Raw genomic sequence first — 13,773 nt, forward strand, 5'->3', positions numbered from 1 at the left:
AGGATTTATACTAAGTATGAAAACCCCCTATGCCAGTGTCTTGTGGGCCCTGCTTCCTCTGCCGTGGCTGGCTTCTGTTGGTTGTCCCTTCTTTCCTGACTGGCAGTTGGTTGTGGTCAGCCTGTCACGGAGCCATCTAGTTGGTCTTAGAGAAGCCAGCAGCAGAACACGACCGAATTGAAAACGTATAGCCAGTAAACAGCAAGTCCAGTGCAGGGAAACAGGCCCATTTGTACTGTTCATGTCTGGTCAGAAACAAGCCCAAGTAAGCCCACTGTTCTAAAAGCACACAAAATGGCTAGCTCTGTTGGTGATTTTGAAATCCATGCATTTGAACAAGTACTAGGCTCCCCAGTGTTGAAAATGATCACAAAGGTATTAATCTATCCCATAATAAGTGCTTCTTGCGGATGGTCTTGAGCAATTCTGTTTCTCAGGGAGTGGCACCTGGTGGAAGCTCAGTATGCATTTGCCCAACGATGTTATTAAAGATTTGTGACTAGTCCTGCCCAGAATGTATTTGCTTAGCATGGAAAACAGTCACCTAGAAAAGGTGGGGTCACTCTTGATCTAATATCCTCGAAATGGCTTCCTGTACTCTTCCAGGAATTCATCCATCCAGGAGAGCACAGACTGCCACAGTGAGTGAGGCAGGCGTGAGTGCTGGTGGCCTGCTTCGTTCGCACAGCCCACATCAGTGAGCACCTGCTGCATGCCAGCCGCCATTTGAGGTGCTGGAGCTACCACACACGTCTGTAAGCCACTGTGTCGGTGTGGACTTTGTAGAAGCCCCCACTTGCACAGCCAGATGGCAAGAGCATTCTGCAAGCCCTTAACTCCGTGGCTAAGAAACTTGACTTTCACATATGCGCCCTTATGCCGCTGGATCCGGGAAGTAGGTGGTATGATAGAGCAGTAGTCAGTGACTTCTGTTTGAAACCAAGTAGAAATGTGGCAAGAGTTTGTACTTAATGGAATTTAAGGTTGAGGAAGAACTAGCCCCAGAGTTTTCTGTGTGGCCCCTACCGCGGACAGGTGCCTAGATGAGGTGAATGAGGCCGGTGTTTGTTCGCTTTGTACATTTGATGCTGGCTCGGGGCCTATAGGAAATTCACAGTTAGTAAGACAAAGCAGAAAATATTTTCACCACAGCGCAGAGGTGTGGAACAGGACTTTCAGGTTTTCTGTTTGCTCAGCAAAGCCTCATAAAGAGGTAGTTAATGGAGAATGGCGGGAACTGTAGGAATGGTGGGTCTGTTGTTAGGGGAGCTGGATTCAGGCAGAGAGTGCTGGAGAATGCAGAGGATTAAATGGGAGAGATCAAAGGAAAAGGGATGAGAGAGCAAAGAGAAGGGGAAAGTGCAGAGGTAGTCCCAGGGGCTACAGGGCACTTGGCCTTGTTCCCCAGGGCCTCAGTTGAAGCAGTGTTCCGCCCTTCCTTCCTCCTCCCTCCCTTCTCCCATTTTCCCTCCTTCCAGCCTTCCTTCCTCCCTCTCTTCCTTCTTTGCATTCTTAAAGAAATTGTGGAATGCTCACCTCATGTTAGTCATTATGTTCGGTGCTGGGAATGAATACATTGGAGAAAATAACAGATATGGTCCCTACTCTGAGAGAACTCACAGTCTTAGGTGAGAGACAGACATGAAGCAAATAAATACATGAATCACAACGCATTATAAATGTGGAGACAAAGAACAGGGTGCTAGGGGAGAGGCAGGAAGGAGATGTAACCGGAATGGGAATATGAAATTCGACCTGAAGCGTGCAGGAGGTGATGAGTGGGGTGAGAAGACTGTTGCCAGCAAAGGGGACAGCGGGTGTGAAGGTCCTCAAAGAGCTAGGTGCCGTCTAGGACTGCGGTCTTGTGAAGGTGGCGCGCGCTAAGGTTGGAGGGATGCTGGGCCACATGACGAAGGGCAGTGGTAGGGATTTGGGTTCTTTCTGAAGGGCCTTGGGACCCATTAAGGGTGTTTAAATAGGGACCATGCATCATCCAACTTAAACATTTGTAAAGCTGCCCATGACTACTGTGTGGAAGGGTTCCTCTCTGTGCTGAGGTCTTTGGTTATGTGTCCCACATTCCAGAGCCCAGGGAGACTGAGCCAGTGCACCTGCTGGGTGCACCGTCCTACTGAGCCAGGCCTGTGTGCCTTCGTCTCTTTCTGCCCCCACCCCCGGGTGCTCTCAGGGTCCCTGGGTGGCAGCACGTGCTGTCTTCGGTCTCTCTTGGGAGCTGATAAGTCTTCCTCCCTGTCCTGTCCTGGCTTCCACTGAAAAGCATTGCTTCAGTCTCCATTCCTATCTTTAGGGCTGGTGGGGAAGAAAATGATTTCCCCAGCTGTGGAGATCTGAAGGAAACCTTAGCGGCCAGGTGTCCTGGCCCCTGCGACTGTCCGTTATGAAGGACCGGAGTCCTGGGGGAAGATGCTGGACATGATATTGCTTTGAACTGCCTCATTGCAGCCAAAAGCTTCTCTAAGAGATGGTTTGGGAGATGGGGAGCCCCTGGTTCTCCAGTACTCGCCAGGGTGTTTCGGAGGTGGCCCCGGTGCTCATGGGACGTGATGAATGTGGCTTTCTAGCAGTAGCCTTTGTTCACTGGCTCTCCTTTCATTTCAGGGAAATACCGAGCAGCGGATGAAGAAAAAATTAATCCGCCTCCTTACTTAACTTGCGAGAGCTTCCCTCATGCCGTGGACCACATTCTGCAGCATCTCCTGTGATCCTTTACATCAGTCAGAAGCAGCCGGAGACGCAGCTGTTCGTTGTCCGGAACGAATCCCTCCCCTGGTCCGTGCCAGCCCAGACAGGCACGGAGCAGCACTCCTCTGCTGTGCAGTAATTAGAAAGAAAGGTATCGAATCGCAGGCAGCCACTACGCCTCATGTATCTCTTTTGTTTTATTTTGTAAAAGAAGATGAGACCCAGAGAAAGGGAAAGCCGAGATTTTATGCCATTCCTCTTAAAATATTCATCAGGCCGGCAGGGCTGGGAGGGAGAGCCTCCTGTGGGGCATCACGTTCTCTGCTGCCTCCTCACTGGTCCTCCGGGAGGGGGGAGTGTTCCGAGTGTGAAGGAGATTGAATGGCATTTTTTAAATTATAAAATAATGTTTTGGAAAGTGCATTTCAGCTGTAGTTTTAATATTGAGTTCAACTGTGAAATCCGTCAGAAGTGCCAAGTGGAGTACAAGTCAAAGCGGCAAAATAAATTGTCCTTTAGCCCAAGTGATCAAGTGAATTTGCCTTAACGGATGTTGAAAACTAGATTATCTACCGTATTATTCCCAGCACGGGTGACTTCTTTTTCTCTTCATTAGCCAGAGATGACTAATTTAAATTTAGAACCTGATTTTAATTTAAAATAATATTTCCATTAATAACCTATTCATTGCAGATGCCTATTATACTGTGTAACAGTTGTTTTGGAAATTTTATGTAAAATTAAAACTATCAGTATTTTACAGATGTTTTAATTAGACATTGTTATTAACAGGAACAGTGCAGAAACTAAAATCAAGCCTTTAATGTCTTATAGACCATGCATTTTTGAAGTTAGTGTCCACCGGGGTCCTATTAACTGTACATTTGCAAGATTTCATTATTTTTGCCTCTGACACTATGGGAAAAATCTTTCAGAAGCTGTTGGGACAGATTCAGGCTTTTATGTACTTGGTTACTACAGCTGTAAAATGAAATCTCGTCTTGTAGCCTGGATTATTCTTCTCATGTTAAACCCACCAAAATGAAGGGGCCTAAGTAGGTAATGATTTTCCTCGTGCATTTGCATACTGTGATCATCCTGGGCCTTTGCAATTGTTTTACAGGGCTCTTGGGCATTGAATTATTAGCATGTAATTGTGTATCACTGTGGTGTTCACCTTATTGAAGTGCGCGCTGATGTTAATGAGCTTCGGGCTTTGATGCTTGTTTAGAGATCAGCCTGGTCTTGGATGGCAGGGGCAGAGCTAAATAAATGGCAGCCCCTCTCCTTCTGGTGGTTTGGTGATTGCTCGGTTCTTGTTTTTGCAGATGCCCTGACTTCGTACTTAACACAGCCTAGAGCGCAAAGGACAGCATGATAGGACGGCCACCGCCAATCGGAGGCACGAGTGGAATGGCCAGGAGCATGGGTTTGGGGGCCTCGCTAGCAGTTAACTAGCTCTGTAGTTGTGTGTGTAAAATGGAGACCGTGACAGCACCCACCACACAGGCTTGTCATGAGGGTTAAATGTGTGACCAGCCTAGTAAGTGCGGAGAGTAGAATTGGCCAAATGCTGAGGACCGCCTTCTGCAGCATCTTCGAAGCACATTGTGTCTTCGGCGCCGATGAGGAGGCAGACATAGTGGCACTGTCCACACTGAATAATCTGATAAATCTTGATAGAATTCATCTCCACAGTCAGTTCAATAGGGGAGGTCTTCCTGAGGATTAAGAAAAGGAGATGCTACTCCATTGCACGCAGAGGCATGGTCAGCCAGGCGTGCGGCTGGAGCGCGCTGCCTGGTGCTGATGGCTGCGCTCCATTCGCCCGGGACCGGTTACCTGGCCGCCTGGCTCAGTGATGCCTTGGCTCAAGCACCACTGAGTAGCGTTTGCTGGTTGCTACGTGCTAAGTGCCACGCTAGGAAATAATCGAGTGTGTTAGGAAAGGATTTTGCCCTGAGGACCCTCACTAGTGGAGGAGCTAGGGAGAGCATACAAGATGCTCTTAACACTCCAGGGCCTGCTCTGTGATGTCCACCTGACTGCAGGTGGAACGAGCACTTGTTAGATGATGCCTCGATCCCCACATGTCCCTTCTCCCCCGAGACAGGACTGTGGCCTCAGTCCCCATGTGTCCCTTCTCCCCCAACACAGGACTGTGGCCTCAGTCCTTACATGTCCTTCTCCCCCAACACAGGACTGTGGCTCATTCTTTTTTATATCTCCTGCAACACAGATAGTTGGTTACTCAGATGGTTCTCAAACCAATACAAACTAGCTGTAAATACTACAGGAATTTACTGTCAGAAGGTAGAACTGGGAGTAGGGAGGAGAAGACTGGTTACCCATAGCGGAGGCCCCATTAGACACTCAGAAATAATGAATCTGATGCTTTAGAGACAGGTTAGAGCTAAAGCAAAGTAGACATCACTGATGTGTCAGGAGTCAAACAAGGGCAGGAAGAGGTAAGACCACGTGAGCATAAGGTCCCGGGCCAAGAGAAATGGCTTCTTTCCTGCATTCTAGTTTGGCCGTATAGGGCCATTAAAATCTTTGTTTCTTGTTTTATTTAACAAGCATTATATAGGGCTTGTTAACTGACCTGTCCACAGTGAGGTTCATGAGGATAAATGAAAATCTGGTTTTTAGATCCAGGTTACTATAAACATTCCCAGCATAGCTGGTTGGTCTGCTGTGGGCCTCATGGAGGAGATTTAATAACTGAAGTCCCCAAAAGACTTCATTTTTCCAGCCATCCCATTTAAAGGGCTTTCTTTCGGGGCGCCTGGGTGGCTCAGTGGGTTAAGCCGCTGCCTTCGGCTCAGGTCATGATCTCAGGGTCCTGGGATCGAGTCCCGCATCGGGCTCTCTGCTCAGCGGGGAGCCTGCTTTCCTCTCTCTCTCTCTCTCTGCCTGCCTCTCTGCCTACTTGTGATCTCTGTCTGTCAAAAAAAAAAAAAAAAAAAAAAAAATCTTTAAAGGGCTTTCTTCCAATGGTATGACCTTGAGGGCAGTGTTTGCATCAGTTTTACTATAATCCTCTCCTAGGCCCAGAAAAGGGACCAAGTGCCATTTGGGGACGAGAAAGGGCAGTAAGGAACACTCAGTGTCAGGAGATTACTGAGCATCTGCCAGAAGCCAGGTGTGTGCTGGGTGTGGAAGAAGGTGGAATGCCAGTCCAATGGTAGAGACCGATGGCTGCCCCACTGCTGCACTCTCCTCCCTCCAAAACTGGCTGGTTTTGCTCTAGCTCTTCTGCCTACTGTCCTGCATCTGTTGGAGCTGATCGGGGCCACTGAGCACTTGTAGCCATGGATGTCAGAAACTCCCTCGGAAGGATAGTGTCATCACCTCGCTCTCAACCCCACGTTCAAAAATTACTGTACCACGTTGGACCAGGAAGTCAGAAACACACTTGTATGTGTTGTGTTCATCTGCTTTGAGATCAGTGGTGGTTCACGTAGGATGAAACTGAAATCCTTGGGCCTCTACAGTAAGGAATTTTTTAAAGTGGACTGGTCTCTTTCCCCGAAACACTTTGCCTAGAACAGCAGAATCCCTTTCTCATATCAGCGGTTGCTTGTGTAAAGCCACTTTTGTGTTAACAGGTTCCTTTGACGTAGTCCCAAAAACTTTCCTTCGGCATAAATGCATAGGACCTTTTCTGACTTTGTCATGCCAGCCATCAAGGCCGACTACCCCACAGCATGCCGCTCTCTCTAAGGGACAACCAAACAAGACACCAGAGCACCAGAAGTCATTTATCATTTCAGTTATGTATCTGTTAAAATTCAGCAATTTCGAATATCTTACTCTTCAGTGCCCACCTTCACGTCCTACCCATCACGACTCCTGTTTGTTTTGCTAGCTAGTGTGCCCAAGAAAACCAAATTATGAAACACCAACTGTGGGTAAAGTAAAAGGTGTGTCATGTAAGTGCTCTCAGAGAAGAGGTCGAGTGCAGTGACCTAAGTGCTTTGGAACAGTCATCACAGCTTCTTGCGTGGGAAGCAGACACAGCGCTCCATCGTCAAGAATGTTGGCTTCATTCACTGGCAGTGATAAAAGTACCACAGCCCTGGGGCTAACATTTTGGGCGCAAGACGCTAAAACATACGCACAACTGTGTAGCACAATAGCTGTATGGCTCCATGAAGGACGAGAAACGAGGGAGGGCCTTATTTTAGATAAGTAGATTCCAGTCCAGTAGGTAAGTAGAAGTCCACCAGGCTCTTGAGGATGACCTGAATGAAATGCAGGGACAGGCCTTGAATCCTAACGTAGATACTTAGCTGTAGTGGCCAACATCTGGGTATCAGGAGATCTCAAATGCAGATCAGTTACTATAGGTTTTCCTAGGAATACTGAAAGATCGGCAGTGTTGGGTCCCAGTGCCTAAGTTGTGGGAGCTGCACCACTGCTGTGTCGTTCAGGTAGTCTCACCCTCCATCATAGCCCCTCCTCTTCCTTGTCCTACACCCAGCTTACTTACCTGTGTTCCTACAGGCATTGTGACTTCTGCTTTAGGAGAAAGTGTACCACATGTTGGATGAAGTTACATTTTCCTCTGAAAATAGGCCAGGTTCCTATATCCCTATAAACTTAGATGTACTTCTGATCTACTTTTTAAATAATAGAGGCTCTAAACATAAACTAATCATATGTCTTGGTTGGTCTCTCTCAGAGCCCCACTAAAATCAAAGTAAATGAATAAAGAAGGTATAAACTCACAAGGAGAGCCCACAAGAGGAGAGATGGGCACAAGTGGATGAGAAGGTACAATAATTTGAAGGATGGAACATGGATAGGTTGTTGATAACAAAAATCCATGCAAAGAAAGACAACCAAAACTCATCCTGTAGAAACTCAAAGATTGAAGTCTTGGAGACTAGGTAGAGAGAGGTGAGGTGTGAGGTAGGATTGAAATTTGAAGCTGGTAAACAAAATGGTTGGAGTCCCAGGAAACATGAAAGAGAAGGCCTTGGGGACAACGGGCGTGGTAGTGAGCCAGGATGAGCTACAGGGCTGCAAATGGGGGCTAGGTACATCTCTGCTTATTCTATCAAGGTTCTTGGTTCCTTTCCCCTTAAAACACCAGGACCAGAGGATATGGGAATGCAATTGACAGTCTATCTGATATTGTTGGCAAGGCACTTATTAATTCCTGGGAAGACAAAACCAACATATAAAGGAATTGTAATTTTGATTCACTAGGGGCTTTGCGTGAACAGTACACATTCCCACAGAAACACTGATTATTGAGTAAACGTAAAATCATAACTATTTGGCGATGATGGAAACACAGCAGAGGGATGAAAGAGCTACATTTCATTTCATCCAAAGCAGGAAGTCATTAGATAGTGTATAAAATGGATAAAGGAGTCAATGAAATACAGCATGACTCACAAACACACTTGAGTTATTATTTGGAGACATATTTTCCAAGGGAAAGAGGAGGACTGAATATGCAATTGAAGTAGACGGAAGTATTACGAAGATGAACTTGGAGATTGTCAGGAGGAATGGAGGAAGGATGTGGGGGTGTGTCAGGTACATGGTCAGCTGTGTGTGGGGTTGTGTGTATTTGCCATGAGGGATGGTAAAACCACGCTTACGCTGACTGGAGTAAGGAAAGAGCAGTAAGCTAAAAGGGGCCAAACATTGTCACAAAGCTTTTATCCATAGGGGCTGTCTCCTTTGCCCCTTTACCTGTTCACTTTCAAGTACACACACACAAACATACCTACTTCTAATCACAGCAAGTTAGCAACAACAATTGAGGTTCCATCCAATTGAGATTTTATGAAATCAGAAAGGATGGTAGTGGCCACAAGTGGATGGACTAATGGCAGCAAGAAATACCCACTAACAACCTGACAAAATGACCCTGGGATAGTGACCTGAGCTGAAGGCAGTTGCTTAGCCAACTGAACTTGGCTGGCTAAGCAACTGCCTTCAGCTCAGGTCACTATCCCAGGGTTCTGAGATCGAGTCCTGCATCGGGCTCCCTGCTTAGCGGGGAACCTGCTTCTCCCTCTGCCTGCCATTCCCCCTGCTTGTGCTTCTCTCTCTCAGTCAAATAAAATCTTTAAAAAGAACAGAAACAGGGAGGAAGAAAAGAAAGGAAAGAGAAAGTAAAGGAAGGAAAGAGGGAAGAGAAAGAAAGGAAAGAAGGGAAGGAAAGAAAAAATGAAAAGGGAAGGAAAGGGCACCTGGGTGGCTCAGTGGGTTAAAGCCTATGCCTTCAGCTCGGGTCATGATCCCAGGGTTCTGGGATCGAGCCCCACATTGGGCTCTCTGCTCAGCAGGGAGCTGCTTCCTCCTCTTTCTCTCTGCCTGCCTCTCTGCCTACTTGTGATCTCTCTCTGTCATATAAACAAATAAAATATTTTTTAAAAAGTGGGGGGGGGGGGCGCCTGGGTGGCTCAGTTGGTTAAGCAGCTGCCTTCGGCTCAGGTCATGATCCCAGCGTCCTGGGATCGAGTCCCACATCGGGCTCCTTGCTTGTCAGGGAGCCTGCTTCTCCCTCTGCCTCTGCCTGCCACTCTGTCTGCCTGTGCTCACTCTCGCTTCTCTCTCTATGACAAATAAATAAATAAAATCTTTAAAAAAAAAAAAGGGGGGGGGGAGAAAAGGAAAAGGGGAAAGAAAAAAGGAAGGAAAGAAAGAAAATGAAGGAAGGGAGGAAAAGGAAGAAAAGAAAGGGAGGGAGGGAGGAAGGAAGGAAAAAATGACCCCCAAACACAGGAAGCAGATGTCTGAGACCATTTAGAGATGTCTACATCTAGGGTAATGCTGGTGTTGGATATTATAAGACTTTCATGATCATGAAGAAGCTTAAGTTGAGCATATACTAAGATGAAATGTCTTTTCTATTTTTAATTTGTTATATATGGTGTATTTTCTGTTTGACTACATTACCCATGAAATGGCATTTTAAAAGGCATTTCAGAATATTCTCAAAATAATCAGTACCCCCCAAATGCTTTGTTTTTGTTTAAAATTAGGATAAAGTCCTTTGGAATGTTTAGCTATCCAAAATACCCCTTTCCCTGCAAGTTTTTCTTCAGGGAGGAGTGTGCCTTGCAGAGGGATGAAGAAAATGAGGTGAGTAAGGGAAGAAGGAAGGGACAACCACAGGTAAGTTCTAGCGGGGAAGAGTGGTGGTGGCATCACTTAGTGGCATTTTTCAAGGGTTTAAAGTAGGTGGCCCAGATCACGAGTTTCTGAGGGAACTGCTTCTGTTAACAACCCCATAAGGAGATGCAGGGGAGCCTAAGGGAAGGGAAGCCCCAGGATGACTGTCCTGGGGCTACCCTTCCCTAAGCTGTGGATCCACTGAGGAGCTGTGGCCATCAGGAGAAGGCAGAGCACACGTGCTGTGAAGAGTCGGAAGATGTTAGGAACGGGGACTGGGAGCTGGTGGCTTGAGGCTCCCGAAGCCCCTCCCCCAGACCTCTGTGGGGGAGCTAGTCTGCTGGGGCTTTGCTGCTGATCATACTGGTTGGGGTCAGAGTTAGGGAGAGCTGATGACACTCAGGACATCGTCAGAAAAAAACACCATGTGTCCTTCCCCGCACCATTCTTAACCCCCCTCAAGCCCGTCAACTGGCCAGATGGTCTGTCACGCTTCGCTTCTAAGGGGCCCCCTTGACTTGGAAGCACTGTGCATTCCAGCACAGCTTCCAACACTACATCTTTTTCTTCAGAATAAAAATACCAATTCACAAACACGGAACACTGTAAGAAATCGTTCATCAAAGTGTAGGGAGTCTCAGTGGAAGGGGGAGAAGTCTGCATTGCACGACTAATAGCCTATATACCTGTAACTGACATCTTCCATATTCTGCTGGCATCAGGCAGGAAAGATTAACAAAAATATCTCTCATTTCCAAAACAGTCGAGTTGTTCAAATGAACTCAGTCTTCAAGTATAATTTTTTCTTTTCTCTCCCAACCATCATGTTCTTCTGCTTACACTAATAAATGGCAAGGCCTCCGTGGTGGTCTCTGTGGCCCGGTCAGGGTCGGTGTGATTTCATACAGACTCGAACTGACTTTGCCAGGCTGAGTATCTCTGAGTCAGATTCTTTGCTGAAGGCTTGGTGTGAGCTAGCACATCTAAGAAGTCAGCAGTGGTCACTGTATCCAGCTGGATTCCAGGTAAATTGCTGCTCTCTGGATCAAAACACAACAGCACAGTAATTGACCTTACCGGGATCAGCGCTCTTGAAATGCTAATAGACCTTTTTTCAAGACAATGCATAATGCAGCATTCTTAATCGTTAATGCAGCAAAAGGCAAGACTAAAGAGAGCTGGGGAAGGAATTCTTTAATGTGCAACTCAGCCCCTAAAGCCCGATAAAAAAATATGACTTAAATGTCTCCCTATCAAAGCAGTGTTTAAGAGTAACACAGTGCAGATGGATCCCGCCCACATCATAGTGTGCCAAAGAAATAAAAGCCTGAGACTTAAGGAGTTGATCAGCTGGGGTGAAGTTGATCCAAAACAGAACACCAGAGGAGAAATGAGTGGAGTACGCAGAGGACAGTTGGACCAAAGAACGTTTGCAAGCGCAAAGAGCAACCAAGAACAGGATTGAGGCTCCATCTGCTGGTGAAAGTTGGGTTTTTTAAGAGCCTTCTCTCCCAGAGCACCCCCACTGTGATCCCAACCATACCTGACTGGTGATTTTCAAGGGCACTGAAGATCTTCCTCACAGGCCGCATGGCTGCTTCCCTGCAGACGAGCTTAATGTCTGAGCCCGAGTAGCCCTCCGTCTCCTGAAACAGCCACAGAGCAGCCGTGGGTCAGCAGGCACAGTGCCGGTGGTGATTACGCTCTCACAGGCAAGACGCGGTACACGAGCAATGAATCATTGAATACTATGTCAGAAATGAGTGATGTACTATATGTTGGCTAACTGAACTTAAATAAATAAAAAGAGGCCCTGTTTAGAACCTGTCTCTGTCTGCCACAAACACCACGCAGATTCCCAGATCTGTAATGTCTGGGGCTGCTTATGTGTTTGGTGACCTGAGAAGCTGGAGCATAAACAGCTTCCTGACCCCATCCAGATCCACGCTGGAAGGTGCTGGTGAAAGACTAGACTATCCACGGTAGCCTAATGGGGCCCCTGTGCCCACATCCAAACATGACCAAATTTGGTAGACACTTTTGTTCTTGTGAATAAGATCATACCTGCCTTTGAGGAACCTCAGAGAACATCATGCAGATGACCAGAGGATATGTTTGTTCCAGGGTCCACTCAGAGGAGGCAGTGAGTGACACCAGTGACAGTGAGGGGAGCAGACATGTACCTCCATTTCCATGTGTGAAAGACTTGAATCATCACAGTAATCCTTCGTGGCATATCGGTTACCCATTTCACAGATGAGGAAACAGGCTGAGAAAGTCAGTGGTTTTCCTGAGACCTCACGGCTAATAAGGGGCAAGACCAGGATGTGAACATAGTTCTCTGAGTCAAAACCCTATGCTGTTTCCTCTACATCACACTTGCTTGAATGTTTGTCTTGCTTGAATGTTTCTGAGGAACAGAGAACTCACTCACGAAGGAGAGGTGCATTGCATTGCTGGGGCAGCTCAAGTCTTTTCTAAGTGACTCCAGGAATATGCCCCAAACCAGCTCACAAGAACCCTGCTCAGAAGATTTAAGCAGCAGCTGCTTGGCCTGCAGGTGCGCCCTCCAGGCAGCTTACCCGGCTCAGCACACTGTAATCCAGCTCCGTGCGCAGCTCCAGGGCTCTGCTCTTGCTCACGGGGGGCAGCCAGTGGTGGATCATGGCCTGCCTGGCCTCCCGGCTGGGGAGATCAACCAATATCCTCTTCTCCAGGCGGCGTAACATGGCACAGTCCAGCTCCCTGAGATCATGTGGGAAACAGGAACCGGTTAGAGCAGTCAACTCCCTTCTTAAGCAACAACATTTTAAAGAACAGTTTAGCATCGTAGGAAGCAGTTCTGCATTTTAACTTTAGATTTGTACCTGAGTGAACAGGACAATTACCTCACGTTGTTTGGGAGAAAGACTTGGCCAAAAAAAAAAAAAGAGAGAGAGAGAGAGAGAGGAAGGGAAGGAGAGGGGAGGGGAGGGGAGAGGAGGGGAGGGGAGGGAAAAGAAAATACATCCCCAAAATACCTTAGGTAAAAGAGAGAATTTTTAAGTGACTTAATTTGAGGGAAAATTCCAACTAACAACCACCACACGTGAGCATTCCCATTGCTTTCGTACCATGAATTATTCAGTCTGATGCTGCCAGTGAGTAATTATTCCTGACAATAATTTGGGCACTCTGGGAAGTACATTAATTCTTCCCAAACTCTCTCACATTCTGGAGTGAATGACTGTCTCACGCCATTGCTCTGCAGAATTCAAAAGAGCAAAGCTCCTTCCAGTGTGCCCAACGGAAATGTGGCCCTTTGAGCCCTGCATGCCTCCCTCTCCCAAAACACTGTCAGGCCAGGTTTATACAATTTTGCATCTGCAAGCCAATTCCCTAAACTTCTTAATATAAAATTTCCAAACAGAAAAGTGGAATAAAGCAATGGTTATCCACAAACCTTCCATCTTGACTCAACAGTAATTAACATTTTGTTATATCTGCTTCGTATCTGTTTATCCAGCCGAATCATTTCAAATTACGTCATGAGACCCCACCCCTAAATGCCTTAGCATGCATTTCCCCCAGTAAGAACATTTTCTTACATAGCTTCAGTATATTATGACACCCAACAGAATTAACACTGATTACATAATATGTCTAATGCTCATTCCATATTCAGATTTCTCCAGTGATCCCCGAAATATCTTTTCCAACCCAAATCTAATCAAGAATCATGTATTACATTTCGTTATATCTCAAATCTCTTATAATCTAGACCAGTCTCCTTGCCATTTCTTTAGACTTTGCCTTGACCAAGATAAGGCACATTCTGGACTCTCCTGATGTTTTCCTCACACTATCGTTGCCCTGTCCTCTAAGATGGAATTTAGATTAAAAGTTTAATTAGAATCAGGGTAATGATTTTTGGCAAGTATATTTCATAGA

General features: G+C 46.6%; 2 protein-coding genes across 7 annotated transcripts in view; one reads left to right on the forward strand and one right to left on the reverse strand.

Annotated features, from left to right (window-relative positions):
* Positions 1-3,993, forward strand: part of HDHD2 (haloacid dehalogenase like hydrolase domain containing 2) — a 35,036-nt gene extending 31,043 nt beyond the window's left edge. For all 5 annotated transcript variants that reach the window (XM_047697188.1, XM_047697193.1, XM_047697189.1 and 2 more), the window contains one exon: positions 2,620-3,993. In XM_047697188.1, coding sequence (XP_047553144.1) covers positions 2,620-2,723 — 104 coding nt within the window. In that variant the 3' untranslated portion in view covers positions 2,724-3,993. The remainder of the gene's footprint in view (positions 1-2,619) is intronic.
* A 5,586-nt stretch (positions 3,994-9,579) lies between these two features.
* The window catches only part of KATNAL2 (katanin catalytic subunit A1 like 2), a 69,452-nt gene continuing 65,258 nt past the window's right edge, over positions 9,580-13,773 (reverse strand). For both annotated transcript variants that reach the window (XM_047698144.1, XM_047698145.1), the window contains exons 14-16: positions 12,426-12,588; positions 11,387-11,489; positions 9,580-10,883 (exon numbers count right to left, since the gene is read on the reverse strand). In XM_047698144.1, coding sequence (XP_047554100.1) covers positions 10,744-10,883; positions 11,387-11,489; positions 12,426-12,588 — 406 coding nt within the window. In that variant the 3' untranslated portion in view covers positions 9,580-10,743. The remainder of the gene's footprint in view (positions 10,884-11,386; positions 11,490-12,425; positions 12,589-13,773) is intronic.

Source organism: Lutra lutra, chromosome 12, assembly GCF_902655055.1.
Source record: "Lutra lutra chromosome 12, mLutLut1.2, whole genome shotgun sequence".
Classification (NCBI taxonomy): Eukaryota; Metazoa; Chordata; class Mammalia; order Carnivora; family Mustelidae; genus Lutra; species Lutra lutra.